The sequence below is a fragment of the Gossypium raimondii genome, chromosome 10 (assembly GCF_025698545.1).
Source record: "Gossypium raimondii isolate GPD5lz chromosome 10, ASM2569854v1, whole genome shotgun sequence".
NCBI classification, from domain to species: domain Eukaryota; kingdom Viridiplantae; phylum Streptophyta; class Magnoliopsida; order Malvales; family Malvaceae; genus Gossypium; species Gossypium raimondii.
Window position 1 is genome coordinate 23,683,205 of NC_068574.1, and position 20,554 is coordinate 23,703,758.

Below are 20,554 nucleotides of genomic sequence, written 5' to 3' on the forward strand. Positions count from 1 at the left end.
AAAGTTATAAATTTCATCATTAAAATGTCAAAGATTGCATAAGCTAAACTAAAAAAAAAGTTTACATTCTCAAATATGGAGATGATAGATCCGGAGACTATATGGAATTAAACAATAGACATCGAGGCGCGGATGACGCTTGCCAAAGAGAACTATTTGCCCACACACAAAGTTGCTAGAGGGTTAAGACAAAGGTACTCTTGAGATACAATGAAGCTTTTGAATTTCCTTTGATTAGAAAAATCGATGAATTTTCTAACTCTTACTCTAATTTCTGAAATTGAATTGATTGTAACGTACTTTGTGAGCACCATAGTCCCTCTATTTATATGCACTCAATGGATACTATCTTGAAGAGCCACAACCCTTCATATTGAACATACTTCTTAGAAGAAACATGTCCTATGGAAATGTATCCATTGGATGATAAATCATCACTTTTAATTTGAATAGTGCTCATGAATAATTAATTTGCAACCTACAATTTCCAACAACCCCCACTAGATTGCTAATTTTAGAAAATAAGTACATAACGATTATGCATAAAGAAGGGTGTCCGCAGATTAAACCTTCCTTTAGTGCAAACTCTCAAAGTATCAACAAAGTGAATGGTGGCTAGTCGCTTAAACCATCACTCTTAAAGTCAATACCGAAAAAAGTTCACATATAACCGTAATGTATTAGAGTATGAGTTTATTTTCTTTAGCACCTTTATGACTATGTGCTCATCCTATTTCATGAACATGTACAAGAGAAAACTTTAAAGAAAATCTCATTCAAGTATCACTGCTTCATGTTCATATAGGTGGATTTCGTACAATAAATGTTCATCCATTAAGAGTAAAACTCATCCTCCTGAAACATAAACACTAAATCCTTATTCTTAGTGCATGTTGTCATTCGATAACTTGTTATTACCTTTTGAACCTCGAAACTAACTTTTGGCTAAAACAAGGTAGGGTTTCCATTATCAATGATGCGATTAGAATAATTTTAATCCCATCTCAGTGGTGGTACTCTTAACCAAATCCCTTGACAAACCTTTTGTCAATGGATCCGTAAATTGTCAATTGATTTTGTACAGGCCCATTTTGACCCAAAAAACCCATTTACAAAAATAGGCCCAAACTACCCAAACCCTAGCCCAAATGGAAAACAAATTTCAACAGTAGAAAACCCTAGCCGCCGCACCTAACCTCTACCGCCTGTCACGTCGACCACCCACTGCCACCTGCTCTACCAGGACCTGCAAACATGCAACAAGAGAAGCAGAAACAGAAGCAGACAAGACCAGGATAGCAAATTAAAATTTTATTTTAGGCTATAAAGCCGATTTGTAAAGGAAACGATGGGGGGGACTTCATCACTGTAATAGGGATTTGTTTCTTTACAGAGAAAATAAAAATAGCACTTTCAAAGGAATATTTTTTCTGTTTTAGGTACTTATTCTAGCAATTTGTTCCTTTTTTTATTTTCTTTTTATTTCTTTTTTTCTTATATGCGAAAATAACAAAAAAAGAAGGAAAGGGAAGAGATTTACTTGTTTTTAGTCGTCGTCGAAGTGTTGGAGGCGAAGGGTTGCATCGAAAAGAAAAAAAAGTTTTTGAACACCCATTGCAGTACTGGCTTGGCGCGAAACGACGGTAAGCCACACGACGGATCAATGCCGGACTTTGGCCAGATTTTCGAGGAGGGAGAGAGAGACTTGAGAAACTTTTTGAGTTTTTTTTTATGGAAGAAAGAAAATGAAAGTTTTTAAAAAAAATTTTGTTTTTATAAAGGGTTGAAACAGCGCCGTTTTGGGGTTTAATCCTAGTGGCCAAAACGACGCCGTTTTGGCCTTGGTGTCCTTTTACCAACGCGTCGACCCGACCCGCAAAGAGGATCCGCGTGTTTTTTGTTGGAAGGGCTAATTGCAAGTTTAGCCCTTCCTTTTTTTATGTTTTATTAATTAAGTATTTTCTATTTTTTTTTATTTTGGCCCTAAGATTTGTCGCGTTTTCATTATCCACTTATTTATATATATTTACTATTTTCAAATTTTGTTATACATATACATAGATTTTATTATATTATTATTATTATTTATTATTATATTTTTTATTTTTATTTATGCATTTTCATTATTGTTATTATTGTTTTGCTTGATGATCATTTATTTATTTGTATATCAATAATTTTAATGTTTTATTTATTTATTTATTTATTATTGTATATACATGATTTTTTATTGTTATTCTTTTTTTTGCTAATATTATTTTTATGCACATTATCATATTTATTATGCATATTAACACCATACTTCAAAAATAAATTTTTCTAAATGAGGCAATATTTAGCATTTGGAAACTCGAAAAAACGTCCCCTAATGTGCTGGGTTTCGATTTTTCTCGTTCAACCAAATAGCTAAGAATCCGTTTAAAAAAAATTTCAAAATAAGACAATGTTTTGCGTTTGGAAATTCGAGAAAACGTGCCCTAATGTGCTGGGTTTCGATTTTCTCGTTCAACCAAATAGCCAAATATCCTTTCAAAAATTTTACAATAAGGCAATGTTTTGCGTTTGGAAATTCGAGGAACATGCCCTAATGTGCTGGGTTTCGATTTCTCGTTGGACCAAATAGCCAAATATCCTCTTAAATTTTAATTCATGCCATTCGAGTTTTTTTTAAGGATCGTACTTTAAATCTTTTTAAAGTTTTAATTTTCGACACTAAGACATTAAGTAATCAACTTGGTACCAATTTTTGGGCGTATTGAGGGTGCTAATCCTTCCTCGTACGTAACCGACTCTCAAACCCGTTTTTCTGAATTTCGTGGACCAAACTTGTTGTTTTAATAAAATCAAACCGTTTATTAAAAACAACCACTTTTCGAGGTGATCCAATCACACCTCATAAAAAAGGATTGGTGGCGACTCCCGTTTCATTTTTCAAAACCCAAGTCGACCCAGTTTTCATCCAAAAAATGGTGTCAATAGATTTAACATAGGTAACATTTATCACACCGTCCCTAATCAATTGTCTCACATACTCATGTCTTAAACTTATATGTCTAGACTTTCTATTGTACACCTTATTATACGCTCAGGACATGGTGTATTCACTATTACAATATACGCAAATGGCGAACCTATGTTGTGGCCATAACTTTATACCTAGTAAGAAGTTTCTTAGCCATTTCGCTTCCTTGTCAATAGCCGCCAAGGTTGTAAATTCAGCCTTCGTAGTTGAATGTGAGATGCAAGTTTGTTTCTTGGAGGGTCAACTAATGGCTTCACTTCTGATCGTAAAAATCCATCCCGATGTGGACTTATTGCCACTTAGACTTGTAATCCAACTTGCATCTGAGTAACCTTCTAGTACAGTGGTATAATCACTATAGAATAATCTCAATTTTTTTGTTTTCTTAATATAGCCAAAAATCCTATAAATTCGCTTCTAATGATCGGTACTAGGGCAATTTGTAAATCTCGCCAATTTGCACATAGTAAATACGATATCGAGTCTAGTGCAATGCATTGCATACATTAGACTTCCAATTGCGTTGGTGTACTCAAGTTGCACTATAATCCTGCCATTATTCTTACCTGACTTAAAGTTCGAATTGTATGAAGTGTTTGAATCCCTAATATTCAAGTATTTGAATTTTTCCAATACTTTCTTGATGTAGTGAGATTGGCTTAATGCAAAGCCCCTTTCATGTCTCTACACCTTTATACCTAGAATTGTATCTACCTCGTTAAGATCCTTCATCTTAAAATTCGAGGTTAGATGCTCTTTGGTCTTGCGAACACTTTTCATGTTCATCCTAAAAATTAACAAATCGTCTACATAGAGACAAATAATTACACCGTATCTATTGGTGAATTTAGTGTAAATATATTTACTCGCACCATTATGTAAAAAATCATGTGATAAGATAATCGAGTCAAATTTTTCATGCCACTGTTTAGGCGCTTGTTTTAAACCATATAATGACTTGATCAACTTATACACCTTATGTTCATTCCTAAGAAGCACAAAACCTTCTGGTTGCTCCATGTAGACTTCTTCTTCGAGATCACCATTAAAAAAAGTCGTCTTAACATCTATTTGACGTACATGTAATTTATGTGATAAGATAATGGAGGTCATCCTAGCCATTGGTGCATAGGTGTCAAAATAATTTAGGTGTCACACCTCGAAAACCAGGTTGGTAGAATTCGGTGTTAGATTGTGGGCTCGAGAGATAAATTAGGTTTAATATAATAGGAATTAAGATAGAATAAAAAATTAATTAGTTAATAATAGTAATAATAATAATTAAACTAAATAATAATAGTATTAATAATCGGGGCATTAGTAAAAATTAATAGAGACTAATTTGAAAATAGTGGTTAAAGTAGAGATTCAATGTGTAAATTAAAAACTAGTGGTTAAAAAAGGAGCTATTAGAACAAGGGAGAATAGGAGAGGACTTAAAGGGTAAATAGCCTGTTTTCTAAAATATGGTTAGTTCCCTATGAAAAGCCACATCCATCGTCTGTTTATTTTTATTTTGTTTCCCTCCATCCTTTTTCATTTCAAAATTTTGTTGGATCTAAGATTGAAAGTTTTCTTTCAAAAATTTCTTCATCTTTTATATTTTCTTGGCATCCAAACACTCTATTCTTTCACTTTTGCAAGAAAATTACTATTTCTTCTTTAATTTCTTACATAAACTTAGCTCGTTTTTACTCAATTGGTACAAATCGTGGAGATTTTTGATCTTCGCCATTGCATCTGCTGCCTTGTATTCCTTACTAGCGCTAATGGACTCGCATTGCAATCGGTTAGCATCTGTATCACTACCGAATAGTCACATTCTACCAAAACCTTTTTTGTACCCTGTCTCCCAAGCAATGCTGAGGCTGTCATATACCGCCAATAGCTCCACTTGCATAACAGTACTGAGGCCTAGAAACCTACTAAACCCAGTAATCCAACAGCCATAACAGTTGCGAAAGATTCCCTCAGCTGAAGCAAGATTATTGCTGGTGTCCACTGCTCTGTCACAATTGTGTTTTATCCAGGCCTCCATCCAATCCCCATTGTCTTTCTATTGCCTCGAGCCTGCTGAATTTTAACAGCCACCATGATGCTCCTCAAACATGCAAGGCTTTTCCCATTTATATCAGTGGAGCAAAAATTCCCAGCTGCAAACACTAAGTAGTTTCTTTGTTTCCACAGCCACCATATTATGACTCCAAACAAGATACTCCAGTTCACCTCATTGATCGGCAAGTCCTCATTTAGAGGATTTAGAAAGGTGATGTCTCTGCGCCCATGTCCGAATATGCGCTAGACAAGGGTGTTGGATACGATTCTTCAAACAAAATAAAGATTTGGACCTGTAGCATCAAATCCAGATGTACCAAGTCATCAATAAGTGTATCGCCATATCCTACCATAATTAACTTCTAACACATGAACATCTAACTTATTAATCATTACCAGGTCATCAATGCAAAATAATTTTAAGAATAAATATGAATTCAAGCACATAAAATATGTTGCATTTGACTTGAAGCTGCTCTCTCATACAAAACCCCCAGATTCATATAAGAAATATGATTAATAATCATGTGTGCATGAGTGCATTTGTGTTTCTCTGCTATGTTTGACTATGTAGCTCGGACTCAAATGTCATTGAGGAAATATACGTGTTTTTGACACAGACATGTCTGAATATTCATCTAACATGGATGTATGATACGAGCACTTCGAGAAAAATGAAGAGTCAAAGTAATAGCATTTATGTGAAGAAGACACTCAGATGAGTAAGGCATACATCAAATCCAACCACATAACCACCTGCAGCAGGTAACTGGGCAGTAAAAGGGAAAAGGATCTGCCAGATTGTTTCCTCATGGTCTTCTATTTAACCAGTTTCAGAGAAGTAAAACTTTCCTCACCCAAAAAAAAAAAAAAAAGTTGAACACACTTTATGAAGCAATAATATTACTATTTAGATTCAAGAAAATATTGGTCAGATTTGCATTTTTAAGAAGAATAAAAAAAATTACTCAAGATATGATATAAGAGACACATATATCATTTCCCTTACCTGGGGATCTGTAGCCGTCATAATTCTGGTTCAAACTCTGCAAAATGGACAACAGATGAAAGTTATGAGACTACACATCCAGTATACTAAAAGTAGAGCTACGAGTATCACTTACCCAATGGACTACATTCTTGACTCAGAAAAGGGAAGTGACTGCAGAGTAACATGAAAAGATGGGATGGTCAAGTTAACTCCTTTCAGCAAAGCAATATTGCTAGTGATAAAGGCATTTGTTCGCATTAGAAAACACAGAGAAAATATAGAGACCAATGCATGGCCCGCTTGAACAAAGTCACAAGCCTTAAATAATAGAAACTATTACAGCAGAAGAGATCCTATGGAGAGCAAAGAGGAGGACCTTAAGAAAGGAGCCATTTATCTATAACAACCTAGCTCTTCCATTTCCTTCATAATTGTCTGTAATGTAACTCTAATCTCTTCTGAATCCTCATGAGATTGATCTCCTGAGAGAAACAAATGAACTTTGTCTTTAACTACCAACCAACTACACCCAGGGCTCTTCTTTATCCTTTTTGATTTCTTGTCTATTCTTACTTTGTCTCCATCTTTCTTCTTTCCCGAGATAGTATATAAGTTGGACAAAACGACATAAGGAGTTGCACTATCAGGCTCCAATTTAATAAGCTGCTGAGCTGCAAGCTTTGCGAGATCGATACGGAGATGAGTCATGCTTGCACCCAGGAGAGCTCCCCAAACTCCACTATGGGGATCAAATGGCATTGAATAGATTAAACCAACTGCTTCATCAAATAACCCAGCTCGGCCGAGGAGATCAACCATGCATGAATAGTGGTCAGGCCCTGGTTCTATGTTATATAAAGATGTCATGGATTTGAAGTGCTCCCATCCTACTTCTACGAGTCCAACATGGCTGCAGGCAGACAAAACAGCAAGAAAGGTTACGTGATTTGGCTCCTGCCCTTCACTCTGCATTTTCCCAAACAATTCAAGTGCTTCTTTAGCAAATCCATTTTGAGCAAAGCCAGTAATCATTGTATTGAAAGAAACAATATTCGGTTCTTTAATACTCATAAAGACTTGACAAGCATCGGCTACATTTCCACATTTTGAATACATTGAGACAAGAGAATTTTGAACTGACAAATCGAGTTCCAGACACATCTTTATTGCTTGGACATGGATTTGCTGCCCATTGCTTAGTATTGCTGAATTGGCAGAAGCACTCAACAGACTGCTCAAAGTATGAGAGTCTGGCTTTACTGATTTCTGAAGCATTTCAGTAAACCAGCGAAAAGCCTCCTCATACATTTCAATACTTACAAACCCTGAAATTACTACAGTCCATGCAACATCATCTTTCTCAGGCATCATTCTAAACAACTTGACAGCTCTATCAGTTTGTCCTGTACCAGAAAACCCCATAATCATGGTAGTCCAAGAAACTACATCCTTTCTAGGCATCCTTTCAAAAAGTTCATAAGCTTTCTCAATCTCATTCTCTTGAACATGGCCCATGATCAAAGAATTCCAAGAAACCAAATCTTTCCTCGTCATCAAATCAAATACCAAATTAGCAGAACCAGTACAACCAAATCTGCAATACATGGTAATAATAGAATTCCCTAGAAAAACACAAAATTCGAATCCCAACTTTAAAACCAATCCGTGCATTTGAATTCCTTCTCTATATCTATCAAAATGTCCACAAGCTTCAAATATAACAGTCAAAGTAGTAGAATTAACCAAAACTCCTTTCTCTTTTCTCATAGCCGAAAACAAACCAAAACCATCAATTAAATATCCCATTTTTAGGTACCCATTAATCATTGTTGTCCAAGTAACTACATTTCTCTCCACCATCTTGTCAAACAACTTTCTAGCCTCCATAATTCTCCCACTTTTGCAATACCCATCAACCATTAGGCTCCAAGAAACGACATCTCTCTGAACCATTCCTTCGAAAATGCCAACTGCCATATCCAATCTCCCAGCTTTCACATACCCATTTATCAAAACATTTGAACAAACCGGTTCCCGCCATTTCCCCGGAGTATTTTCGTAAATTTCCAAGGCCTTATCAAACCTTCCTTTACTGACAAACCCCGTGATCATTGTAGCATAACTCACTGCGTCCCGTTCAGACATGTTGCAGAAAAGCTCATAAGCCTCATCAACCATACAACCATTCTTATTATAAGCCGTGATCATAGCATTATACGAAGAAGTTGTTCTTTCAGGCATTTTAGCGAACACTTCACGGGCTTTCAAAATGTTCCCATTTTCTGCGTATGCAGTCAACATGGCAGTCCAAGATACGGTGCTTTTGAAGGGCATCCGGTTGAAGATTGATTCAGCTTCTTTGATATTTCTGTTTCTTCCATGTTGTGTAATCTGGGTATTGCAATAAACGAGGAATTTGGTATTTTTGCGGAGGATTTTCGCAGAGTTATGGACGATGCTATCCTTTGTTGCGGTGCGAAGTGAAGAAATGGAAATTTTGGGGGGCAAAATGAGGTGAACATAGTAAAGGGAAGATTTTGATTTTGCTAGCATTGTTAAGAAATGGAGTCCATGATTTTCCAAGTTCATAAAATTTTAAAGAAATCGAGTTAAACACCTATGCCGGCCGCAGCTTCGGGGACCAAACTATGCTTTACTTTCTTTTTACCTTAAAATCTACGCTTTCTTCCCAATTTACCCTCTGCTCATTTTAATATTTTTTTTTATTTTGAACATAAAAAAAGTTGCCCAATCAGAATGTGTCTCATCAATGACGTGGTACGTTGACAGTGATTGTGGGTTGTTCACCATTGATTGGTGTTGACTGATTGTTCATTGATATTGATAAAAAATATTTAAATATTTAAATATTATAAAAATGCTTTAAATTGTAAAACTAGTAAAAATCATTTATTTTTTAATTTATTTAAAATATATAAATATAGATAAATTATTTAAAATATTAAGAAGCTCTAAATAAAAAGTTGTAAAGTTTTTTAGAAATTCTTATAAAATTGAAAAATATTTTAAAATGTGTAAAAGTAAATTTTATTAGGTTAGCATTTGATACACTAGCAATATCGTTTTTTATTCCACAAAAAATTTTAAAAATTGTCTCTATCTTTTTTTAATATTTATTTTTAAATATTCTACTATATCATTATAAGACACTTGTTAATCCCAATTAAAGGGTCTGTTTGATAGCCGATAAAATGTTTTCCGTAAAATGATTTACGAAGCTGTTTTACTTTTACGTAAAATGATTTCTTGGAAAATATTTTACGGTGTTTGATTGAATCTGTGTAAAATATTTTCTCTTTGTTTGGTGATTCACGAAAATATTTTCGAAAAAGTTGTTTTACATATATTAATATATATTAATAAATTTTATATTTTAAATTATTTTTACATATATTGCAATGATTTATTTATAATAATACTCAATTATTAAGCTACAATATTAATCGTTATAAATTGAAAAAACTAATATCAAATAAAATATTTGTAATTGTGTTAAAAAACAAGTATTGAATAATTAAAAAATAAGTTCTTGGAAAATCGATAAATAGAAGCGATTTTCTCTAGGAAATGAATGAAGGAATGAAGGAGGCGATAGAGAGGAGAGCACGGAAAATGTCTTACGGAAATTGAAAGGGTAAGACATTTTCCCTAAAATGTAACCCATTTTCCCTTGTTTTGGAGTTTATTTTCCAAATGGAAAATGTTTTCCGCCAATCAAACGCTGGAAAAGTTGGAAATGATTTTCCGGAAAATCAATTCCGTCAATCAAACAGACCCTAAATAAAGAAAAATATTTAGTATATTGCCAACGGAGTTTTCATCTTTTAGGGGTATAATAAGATATTAAAAAAATTAGTTTTCTTACCTTTTGAGATGCACGGATTGATTGTGTGTATAAATTTTTAAATATAATATATTTATAATATTATAAATATAATTTATGATTTAATTATGAAGAAGAAAATTTGAAAATGAAACTCTTGTGATATTTAGATATATAATTAATGATTTAGAATTTTAATATATATATATATATATGATATACTTTTATCTATTAATAATTAAATATCATTAAAACATTTTGTAAGTTTTTTATAATTTATATACAAAATTAAAGTATATTATTCTATAAAAATATTAAAATTAATAAATCATATTATTATGAAAGATGCAAAATAGATATTGAATATAATATAAAAGAATATAATTATTTTATTCCATAAATAAATACTTGAATAAGTGATATAATACTATTCAATAATTATGCACTACTCTAAGTATAGTTGTTTAAATTTCATATAAATTTTCTTATTTTTAATAATGTTTTTAAATAGTATTCAATTTTGTTTTAAAATTTTTAATAGTATTTAAAATAGATATAAATATTTAAAATATTAAATGACTAATTAAATAATATTTAATTTTTAAAATTTATTTAGTAGTATTTTTATTTTTTAATTTTGTATAATTTTTAAAATTTTTAATAAAATTTTAAACATTTTCGTATTTTATTTTTAGAATTATGAAACCTTATAAAATTTAATATTTCATTCTGATATTTTGAAACACTATTTATTTTTATTAATTAATTAAAAATATTTATTTTTAAATATGATTTAATGATATATCTATAATAATAGTTTTAAATTTTAGGGAGTTTTTAAATGATAAATTATTTTGAATTATTTTAATTTAAAATTTTAATGATATATCTATCAATTTATTTTATTAAAAAAGCAAATTTAATGGATAATTAAAAATTAAAATATATATAATGTGAAAGAATAAAAAAGGTACACTGTCAAAATCCTAACCCTTCAAATAACTATTTTACATTATAAATTACTATATGGTAAAATTACCCTTTGACCAAAGGTGTCCATGGGTTGAGCTGGATCGAGGCCCGGCTTCAAAATATTTTTCAAGCCTAGGCTCGTTTTCAAACCGACCCTAACCATCCAAAAAGTTCATTTTACTATTAAAAATTAAAAATATATTTTTTGGTTACTATTTTATATATTTTTATAATGAAATTTTAATTAAAAAATTATTATTATTTAAATTGAATTCGACTCGAGTTGTGCTGACCCGAAGTGTAAAAATCCTTGTCCAAGCCCGACTTTAATCTAGTCGAGCCTATCAGACCGAGCGAGCTACTCAGCCCTGGAACAGGTCTACCTTTGACCCAAAAAATTAAAAGATTTTGTTTAACCCATTCAACAACGATGAAATCATCCCTTCAAAAGGAAAACAATAATGAAACCATAAAATTAATACATAATAAAATTATATTTTGATCTCTCAAAAGTTTATAATTCAATTCCAACTCATAAATGAGTTTTTGAATTTGCCCTTGATGATTACATCAATTAAAATTTATTATATAAAAAACTAATTAAACTATTTAAATATCTAAAATCACATCCAATGTAATTATACCTATTTATGAGTCACTGGTCGAGTTGAAGTACAATTTTAAAAAAATTTCCAGCCCAAGCCTAACTCGCCCAAAGATTCCATATCAATATTTAAATATATATATATATATAATATAATTTTATATTAATATTTATATATGGGTTAGTATTTGGTACTGATAGTGTATTTTGTTTATTTTACAAGTAGCTTTAAAAAATTATCATATCTCTTTTTTTAAATAATTTATTTTTTAATAAATTATTGTATTTTATAGGACACTTTTCAACCCTTAAACATTTTTTGCAAAGTCTCAAAATGCTGCCGGTCAAAAGGAAGAAACTTATAATATTGTAGCTATTTATGATTATTTTGGCCGATTGATCTTCGAATTGCTAGTTTCAACCATTTTCGTTATTTACATTTCTTCTTAACTGCTTGGCATGTAGTAAGTATCTAGTTCACCGTTTTAGATATTAACATTAAGGCTTTCAACTTAAATAGTTTCAATCTTAACCAATTCGTAGTTAATAGTTAAGATCGTATAATTAATACCTTGACTGATATGTGCTAACCTTGGTATGGAAGTTTTGCATGACAGTAATGCTCATAACTTTCCTCTAAACCTAGTTGCTATTGAAGCTCCATCTACAAATAGATAAGTTCTAGTAAGAGTGTTGGTATTGCTCCTTTATTTATTTCTTTTTATAATTAAATTTAAAATAAAAATATTTTTAAAAATTCAACCCGAGTGGGTTAAAATCGAACCGTATTGTGTAAAATTTGTAATTCGGTCTCATCAAGAGAGGAAAAATCAGATTTTTCCTCTACCCAACCCAAGTACGAGAGGTGTAACTGTAAAGGGTAGTACTTACGGGTACGGGATATACAAAAACAAATTCGATCAGAAATTGGATTATTAAGCATAATTTTCATTACCGTCAAAGGCTTAAAGTTAAAATCTCTAAATAGGTGTCTGAAAATGGAAGCTTCTGTCTTCCTACCTCTCATCTCAGCGTAAACGGGTCGTCGCTTTGTTTTGTTTTTTTGACTTTCCAATGTGAAGAGCAGTCTCTTTTCTCTGAAATTACAAAGCTTTGATCTTTACTTGTATTATAAAAGAAAATAAATTCCTTTCTTTCTCAAGCAATTGAATTTTGGGTTAAAGACTGCTTGCTTATTATTTCTCATTTCTGGGTAAGTTTGCATCTTTCTGATTTTTGGTTTTTTGGCTTCTGGGTTTGTTTTAATTTTCTTAAATTTTCATGTGTTTTGGCAAGTTTTGTTAATCTGGTTTTGGTCTTTTTAGGTTGAATTTCGTTGGAATGCTACGACGTTCCATTTTCAATATGTTCCTTTAGTTTGATCTTCGAGTTTGATTCTGTTGATGGAAATTAAGAGTTGGATTCATCTTAGTTCTCTTTAATTATTCATAATATTAGCCTTTTCCGAATTATGTGTGAACTTTCCTTATGGTCGGCTTTGTTTTCTACCTGAAGAATTGCCTCTACTATTAATGTTTCATGTTATTCATAACAAGAACCAAAATATTGAGATTTTGTTTTCACTTGAAGAACAAATTTTATGTAGTCAGTGTTTAAAGTTTCTGCTTTTTTTAGTGCAAATTTTGGTTGAAATTGTTTTCTTGTCTAGCTATAACATTTTGATGTTCCCATGTAAGTGAATTGCCTTACGGAAATTTGTTTAGGGCTAATCATACGTGTCTTTCTACCCTTGTGAGTTTGATATTGTGATTCTGATCTATTTTCAAAAATGTTCTTATTTCTGGAAGTGATTATTTCTTTAGGAGTGGTCTGCATATTAATGGAAAATGTTGATATTTTCAGGTTTTTCTTTCTTAATAACGGTTTCGTATTGTTAGACCACAATGCGTGCACCGTCACTGCTTGCACAATGTTTGCCAGGCTTGGTACTCTATGATCGAGGAAGCCAAAGCATGTCCCCTGTATCTGATAGAGATGTCCATCTCCCTTCACTGGCTGTGGAGATTCTCCCATCAAAGGTGTATTTCATCTCCCTATTAAGGACTAGTGAAATACTTGTGAAATTTAAATTTGTTATTCAAGATGTAAACTGTTGTTGGTTGAGCACCATACTAATGAGATGGTTTATCATGCAAGTGATTGCGAGCAGTTGAATTTGCGTTCACAATTAAGACATTTTGTTATTGTGCAGACGGCCCATCCTTGTAAATATGCTGGGGACAATGTAGATTTGCAAGGGCTCGATGTATTCAAGGTATGTTGACTTCCTTTTGCATCACTTTATCGGGGATATATATGCTGGGGATATATATATATGTTGTGTTTACAACGTATAGTCATCCCTTCGGCAGCAGCCCGTTTTGAAAAACCAAGGTTGTGATATGCACGCTGATGATGCCTTTTCAAACCTTTACAGGGAAGAGTTAGTGTTGCTGACATTATTGGTTTCACCACTACTGAAATGTTATCTTCAAAACCTGATGGTAAGGAATGATTGGTATTTTTTATTTAAAAATTTATGTTTTTTATTGCGAAGTATCAATCTTAGTTCAAGTGTTGACTTGTCAAAATAATAAGTTGCAACTGACAGCTATGAAATAATTTTTTTTTGCAGGGTTTCTGAAATCTTGGAACAGTTCTTTCGATCTTGTTAACGTCCTTAAGCACGAGATCCGTGATGGGCAGTTGAGCTTTAGAGGGAAAAGGGTGCTTGAGGTAATTTCATTGTAGAAAAATCTAAAAACATTAGCCATCACCTCATGTAGCATTTTTTATCATCTCTTCTAATTGATTAACTATTAAACATGATATATTATCCTTCTCTTTGTTGAAAAAGTGTTTGGGGTCCATTTGATGATATTATTGAATAGGGGAAATTAAAATGGTTCACCAATTGGTAAATGTACTCATAGGGTAGAATGAATCTTGGCTCTTATATTCAGCTTGACTAATCAAACTAAATTCACACTTGAATCAATGTCTTTGTTCTTCGCCTTTTTTATTGGCGACACCAAACTTGAGTGACCAATTTTAGAATAGGTCGATATTATATAAGCTTTCTTGCTCTTGTGCCTTCTCAACAATTCTCATTTCATGCATGGAATAAATCTTAAGAGTTAATGAACTAATTTGTCTGTTTTATAGTTCTTTGTAGAATGTACACTAATAATTCTATTCAATAATTCTTGCAGTTGGGTTGTGGCTATGGTGTTCCGGGGATATTTGCTTGTCTGAAGGTATACTTCATTTATAGATATTTGATTGTTCCTCTTATATGTGTTTTACACACACATTTAGCAATTGGCTTGTATCATATGCTAGAAAATAGTCGAAGAAGAATTTTACTTTTATGAAAGATTTACACTCCATTTTATGCAATTGTTGGTATAGGGTGCTTGTACAGTGCACTTTCAAGACCTCAGTGCAGAAACTATTCGATGCACTACCATACCAAATGTACTTGCAAACCTGGAGCAAGCTCGGGAAAGGCAAAGCCGACAGCCTGAGGGTCCTTTGACTCCTTCCAGACAAACTCTTGCCCCAACTGTGCACTTCTATGCTGGGGACTGGGAAGAACTCCCCACTGTATTATCTGTTGTTCGGAATGACGTGTCCGAGGTGACTACAGGGATGAGGTTGAGCTTCTCCGAGGAGGATTTCATGGATGGGTGCAGTAGCCAAGATGGTAGCAGCATAACACAAGAAATTTCCTCAAGGAGGTCAAGAAAGCTTTCAGGAAGCCGGGCATGGGAAAGAGCTAGTGAGACAGATCAGGGCGAAAGTGGCTATGACATTATTTTGATGACCGAAATTCCATACTCGGTTTCCTCTTTGAAGAAGTTATATGCACTAATTAAGAAGGTTAGTTTCTTACCTTTGCTTTCCATATGCAGACATACATACATCATACATAACCTGAATGATTGGTTACATATACCTGCCTACTTATATATATATATACCACCTTAGTCTTGATGCTACTTTTTCTATTAATTTCCCCTCTTGATTTCATTTTCTTTTTTATCTGGATGCACTATGAAATGCAGATTAGATTTTCTATTCTGTTTTTCTCTGTAATTCACAACTTATTATTGTTATTTTTGGTCATCATGATGAACAAACCAGTGTGTCAGGCCTCCATACGGGGTTGTATACTTGTCGACGAAGAAAAACTATGTTGGCTTTAACAATGCAGCCCGGCATCTCAGAAGTCTGGTTGATGAAGAAGGCATTTTTGGAGCTCATTTAATTAAAGAGGTGACTGATGTAGATATTTGGAAGTTCTTTCTCAAGTGAAGCAATGTTCACAAGTATGGAAATGGCTGCTAAACTGATTACACACACACACACATATAGTGTTCTATTTTTCTGTATCTTTTGGAGTTAGTCATATATATTTATATATCAGAACATTGTTTCAATTCTTTTGGTAGCAATACTGAAATTGGGATATCAAACAAGAATTTAGTGAAGCTTAATTTTGCTACCATGTGTCTTGTATTCTTTTACCAGATTTTGTTATACGTATAGTTCCATTTTAATGTACATCAAAACAGTTGAATTCAAAGTCTAAAATTCCATGCTTTTTGTTATGTTTCTCTTCAAACAAGCTAGTAGGGTATCCCTCTTTTTTCTTACTCAAAACGATAATTTTGGAAATAACATGAAATTATGAATTAAACATGAATAAGATCTCGAAACATAAAACTTCAAACATTCATCAACCACGTTTTTCATTGTGTTATTCTAATGCTGCACTAATTTTGAATTGTGAGAATATGAGTGAAAAGGTCAGCATGAAGAACATGTTTGTATTTTCTTTGTCAAAGTTAGGTAGGATGAAAAATAAGTAAAGGAAAAGGAAAGAAAGCACACCAATCAATTTCCATTATTCAAAAATAATTGTCAAAGTTATGTAATAGTTTCAGAGGAAAACCCCAATACATTATACAATGTAAAGAAAAAAGAGTAAGGAATGGCATTGGCAAAGAGTCTTAAAACTCACTCATTGCAGTTTCTAGAAACTCTTATCACAGCAGTATGAACAAAATAATTCACATTCACAAGTGACAATCTTTACACTACCTGTTAAGACATTTTTCAAATCAAGATTGATTTATTAGACTGTAAGATGAGATCCACAAATAAGGTAGCAGTGCATAAATCTGCAGAAAAGCCCATACTGACCATTTCCACAAGAAGTTGTGTTGCCTCTGAGGTATAGCTGTTTCGAAAAAACCCCTGTATCATTACATTATAACAGCAGCTATCAGGCAAAAAATCATTATTCCCCATGCTCCTAAACCACTGGTATGCTTCATCTGGCAATCCCTTTTTACAGAATCCATTAATCATTATACCATATGTGTAAACATCAGGTTTTAAACCATTGACTGAGAGTTGAAGAAATAATTCCTTTGCAACTTCAATACGCCCAGCTGTGCAAAAGCCATCAATTAGGATAGTGTAAGAGACAATATCGAGTTCCAACCTACTCTTCAGCATTGCTCGAAAAAGTTTCAATGCAGATGAAAGTCTCCCTAATTCACACATTCCTTGCATAAGAATGCTGTATGTGACAATATCAGGGGTTGGTCCTTTCTGTGATATTTCGTGAAAGAGTTCCATTGCTTCATCTACCCTTTTAGCTTTGCAATATCCGTTGATCATGATGTTGTAACTACGTATAGCAGGTGCACAACCCTTCTTACTCATCAACTGAAATACTCTTCTAGCTTCATCCATTTTGTTTTGCAAGCAATGACCATTTATTAATGCATTATATGTGACAACATCAGGCTCAATGCCTTTCTTTCTCATTGTATCAACAATATCTTCAGCTTTAGAAACCATTCCCTCTTTGCAATGTGCATCAACCAATATACTGTATGTGACAACATTAGGTTCAATGCCTTGCTTTCTCATTGCATCAACAGTATCTACAGCTTCAGAAATCATCCTCTTCTTGCAATGTGCATCTATCAATATATTATACGTGACAATATCAAGAGAAATATTGTTACCCGCCATTTCATTCAAAAGCCTGGTTGCCTCCTTCTGCTGGCCCAAGTTACACACACCATGAATTAAACAATTGTAAATAACAATATTTGGCCTAATGCCCTTAACTTTCATTTTGGAGAAAAGATCAAGAGCCTCACTTAGTAACCCCTTCTTACAAAAACAGTCAATGACAGTGCTATATGCTACAATATTGGGTTTGAAACCTCTTTCTTCCATCATTCTTAGAAACCTAAGAGCTCGATCAGTATTCCAGGTCTTGCACAAACCATTAAGAACTGTAGTGTAAACAATTAAATTAGGTCGATACCCTTTTTCCATCATTTCATCGAACAAACTCAAAGCCTCAGATATCTTACTTCGCTTACAAAGTCCATTAATCAAAGTGGACAAAGTTACAACATCAGGTTGAGCACCTACCTTCATCATTTTCCCCAAAACAGAAGACCCAAAATCAATATAACCTAATTGACAAAAGCAATTAATCAAGATGTTGAAAGAATAAATGTCATAGGAAACTCCTAATAATTCCATCTGGCTATACATAGAAACAGCAATGGCATAATGTTTCATTCTAACAATGGCTCCTAATAATTTGTTGAATTCCACAACTGAAGGCTTTCGGTGCTTCGCAACCATCTTATTAAACAAAGTCAAAGCATCATCCACGTTATAGAAGCAATCATACTTTTTTTGGTTTCCCCTTGCAGAGATGTGGGGAGAAATGGTGTTAAAATAACAAGAAAATGAAGAGTGGAAATTAGAAAAGTTCCTTCCACCATTAACAATATGACGAAGAAGCAATGAAGAATGAAGCTTACCCATATCTTGAAATTAAGCGAAAGGAAAAGAAAGAGGTGAGCTTCAAATGAAACCACAAATGGCGGCGGCAGTCACCGATATTCCGTTTAAAGGCTATCCCTAATTGGCAGATTGGTGAGTCATGGTTTGAAGGTGTTTGAAGGTAATCCCTTCATTTCCTTCTTTGTTTGCTCTGCTAAATTTGATATTCCAGGTGCAGACCGCCTCTTTAGGTAAATTTCAAACTCCGGTCACCTTTTTTTTGGTATAATACTAAACTAAGTCCCCAATGGTAATTCATTTTGTTATTTTTATTTAATTTTTTTAAATCAATAAATTTAACTTTCAATATTTAATTTAATTTTTTTTTCTAAATTTTCATATATATCTGTATGATTCATAAGTTATTAAAATTTATAAAAAATCAAAATTTACTTAAAATTTGTTAAAATTTAACATATTATTTAAGAAAACATATAATGTTTTAAAAATATTCATGATTGAATTTAAATAAAACAAAACCTTTTATTATTAAATTGTAATTTAATTGATCAAGATCAAGGAGAAGCTTTTTTATCTAAGCAGTGTTAATTATTTTGGGTTCGAATATAGCAAATGTGCCATGTTGGGGTTTGAACTTTTATTTATTTATATTAATATCCGAACTTGACAATTGTCTTCACATTGAAACTTAAACTTTTCTTAATTCAAGTTAATTTTAATATTTCCTTGAAAATGGTTGGATCAAATCGACGATTGATAAAAAAATTTAAGTACTAAGATTTTAATGTTAGATTTAATAAGTATTGAATTTAAATTATAAAAATTAATTGATCGATTATCAAAAATTAAAGGCTAAATATAGATATATTGTCTGATAAATGTAAATGTTAAAATTTATCATTAATTTTAATTTGAATATAAAATACACTTGGTAAAAATTAAAGAGTTAAATATAAAAATATCATAAAATAAATATTTTTTATATAGGCCTATAATTATTTATAATTTTTTATAACTCACGCTCAAACCTATATCTTCATGTATTAGTAACAATATCGATACAAACCAAACTAAAATTTAATAAACCAAAAGAATAAATTTAAATTGTTGTGGTTTGATGCCATTTAAATGATAATGCATAATGTGAAAGAAAAAAATGAAATAAAGCATGAATTGGCTCAATGTATGATAAGTCACCCTTATCTATTTTTTCTTTCAATGGATTTTCATTGAAAAAAGTCTATCAAATGTACTTTATATAAGTTATCCAACATGTCTAAAAATTAAACTACTAAAAATATTAACTTTCAACAAATTGAAATTTTTAATGGATTATCAAATAAGGCTTAACTTTTCAATGGTTGTTCGTTGAGGACTGTTCTTAATATTTTCATAATTTTGAAAATTTTAAAATTTATTTAATTTTTAAAATTAAAATTATTTAAAAAACTATTAAGACTTTTCTATTAAAATTTTGAATATTTATAATTTTTTAGATTTTTAAGTAATTTTAATTTTGGAAAGTTTTGTAGATAACTTTTGGAATTCATAATATTTATTTTATATTTTTCCAATTTTAAAATTTTTAAATTAATTTTATATTAACTTCTATCATGAAAATATAAGGGTCAATATGCTCCAAATAAAATAATAGGAGCCAAATTGAATAAAGACGTAAAGATTGAAGACTAAATTTATTAATATACCTTATAAAAAATAAAATAAAAACATTTAGTTACAATTGTAATGGGAACTATTTTGTTGCTTCATCTAAGGTGTGAAAAATAGTGTATCCATTATTTTAGTAAACAAACAAAATAAAATCTAAAATATATACATCTACCCATACCAAATATTTAATCAGGAGCTAATCAATTGGATAAACTAGTCGTTCTATTTGATAAGGATTAAGGAACTTTCTTTAAACCATTTCTTTTTGTTGAATTATATATATATATATATATATATATATGAATCCGATTAATTTAGTTTTAAAGAAGAATTGTTGTAGTAACAAGTGGTTGAAAAAAGCGATAGACCAAAAGATTAAGTTGAAAGGTTAGAATTATGATTGTTTAGAAAGTTTTTATTTAAATACCACACTGCTCTAATTTTGTTGGATGTGGGTAAGGTAGATTTTGGCAGAAGACTACACGTAAAACCTAAGGGTAGATTCCCGGTGGCACCTTTAGCACCAAACGAGCTTAAGCTGGAAATCAA

At 32.0% G+C, this 20,554-nt stretch overlaps 3 protein-coding genes across 3 annotated transcripts; 1 reads left to right on the forward strand and 2 right to left on the reverse strand.

Annotated features, from left to right (window-relative positions):
• Window positions 1–4,593: 4,593 nt before the first annotated feature.
• On the reverse strand, window positions 4,594–8,733 carry LOC105776151 (pentatricopeptide repeat-containing protein At1g53600, mitochondrial). The gene is made up of 3 exons (XM_012598652.2): window positions 6,202–8,733; window positions 6,087–6,123; window positions 4,594–5,370 (listed from the first exon to the last, which is right to left on the reverse strand). Exon 1 carries the CDS (start codon window positions 8,655–8,657, stop codon window positions 6,462–6,464), a length of 2,196 nt encoding a protein of 731 aa, XP_012454106.1. The 5' UTR covers window positions 8,658–8,733; the 3' UTR covers window positions 4,594–5,370; window positions 6,087–6,123; window positions 6,202–6,461.
• Window positions 8,734–12,329: 3,596 nt separating this feature from the next.
• LOC105776155 (uncharacterized) lies at window positions 12,330–16,076 on the forward strand. The gene is made up of 8 exons (XM_012598669.2): window positions 12,330–12,701; window positions 13,352–13,527; window positions 13,701–13,763; window positions 13,926–13,992; window positions 14,124–14,224; window positions 14,701–14,745; window positions 14,900–15,370; window positions 15,635–16,076. The coding sequence occupies exons 2-8, from the start codon at window positions 13,393–13,395 to the stop codon at window positions 15,803–15,805; spliced, it is 1,053 nt and encodes a 350-aa protein (XP_012454123.1). The 5' UTR covers window positions 12,330–12,701; window positions 13,352–13,392; the 3' UTR covers window positions 15,806–16,076.
• Window positions 16,077–16,370: 294 nt separating this feature from the next.
• LOC105776152 (pentatricopeptide repeat-containing protein At3g22470, mitochondrial) lies at window positions 16,371–18,594 on the reverse strand. The gene is made up of 2 exons (XM_012598654.2): window positions 18,352–18,594; window positions 16,371–17,994 (listed from the first exon to the last, which is right to left on the reverse strand). The coding sequence occupies exons 1-2, from the start codon at window positions 18,353–18,355 to the stop codon at window positions 16,610–16,612; spliced, it is 1,389 nt and encodes a 462-aa protein (XP_012454108.2). The 5' UTR covers window positions 18,356–18,594; the 3' UTR covers window positions 16,371–16,609.
• Between the last annotated feature and the right edge of the window lie 1,960 nt (window positions 18,595–20,554).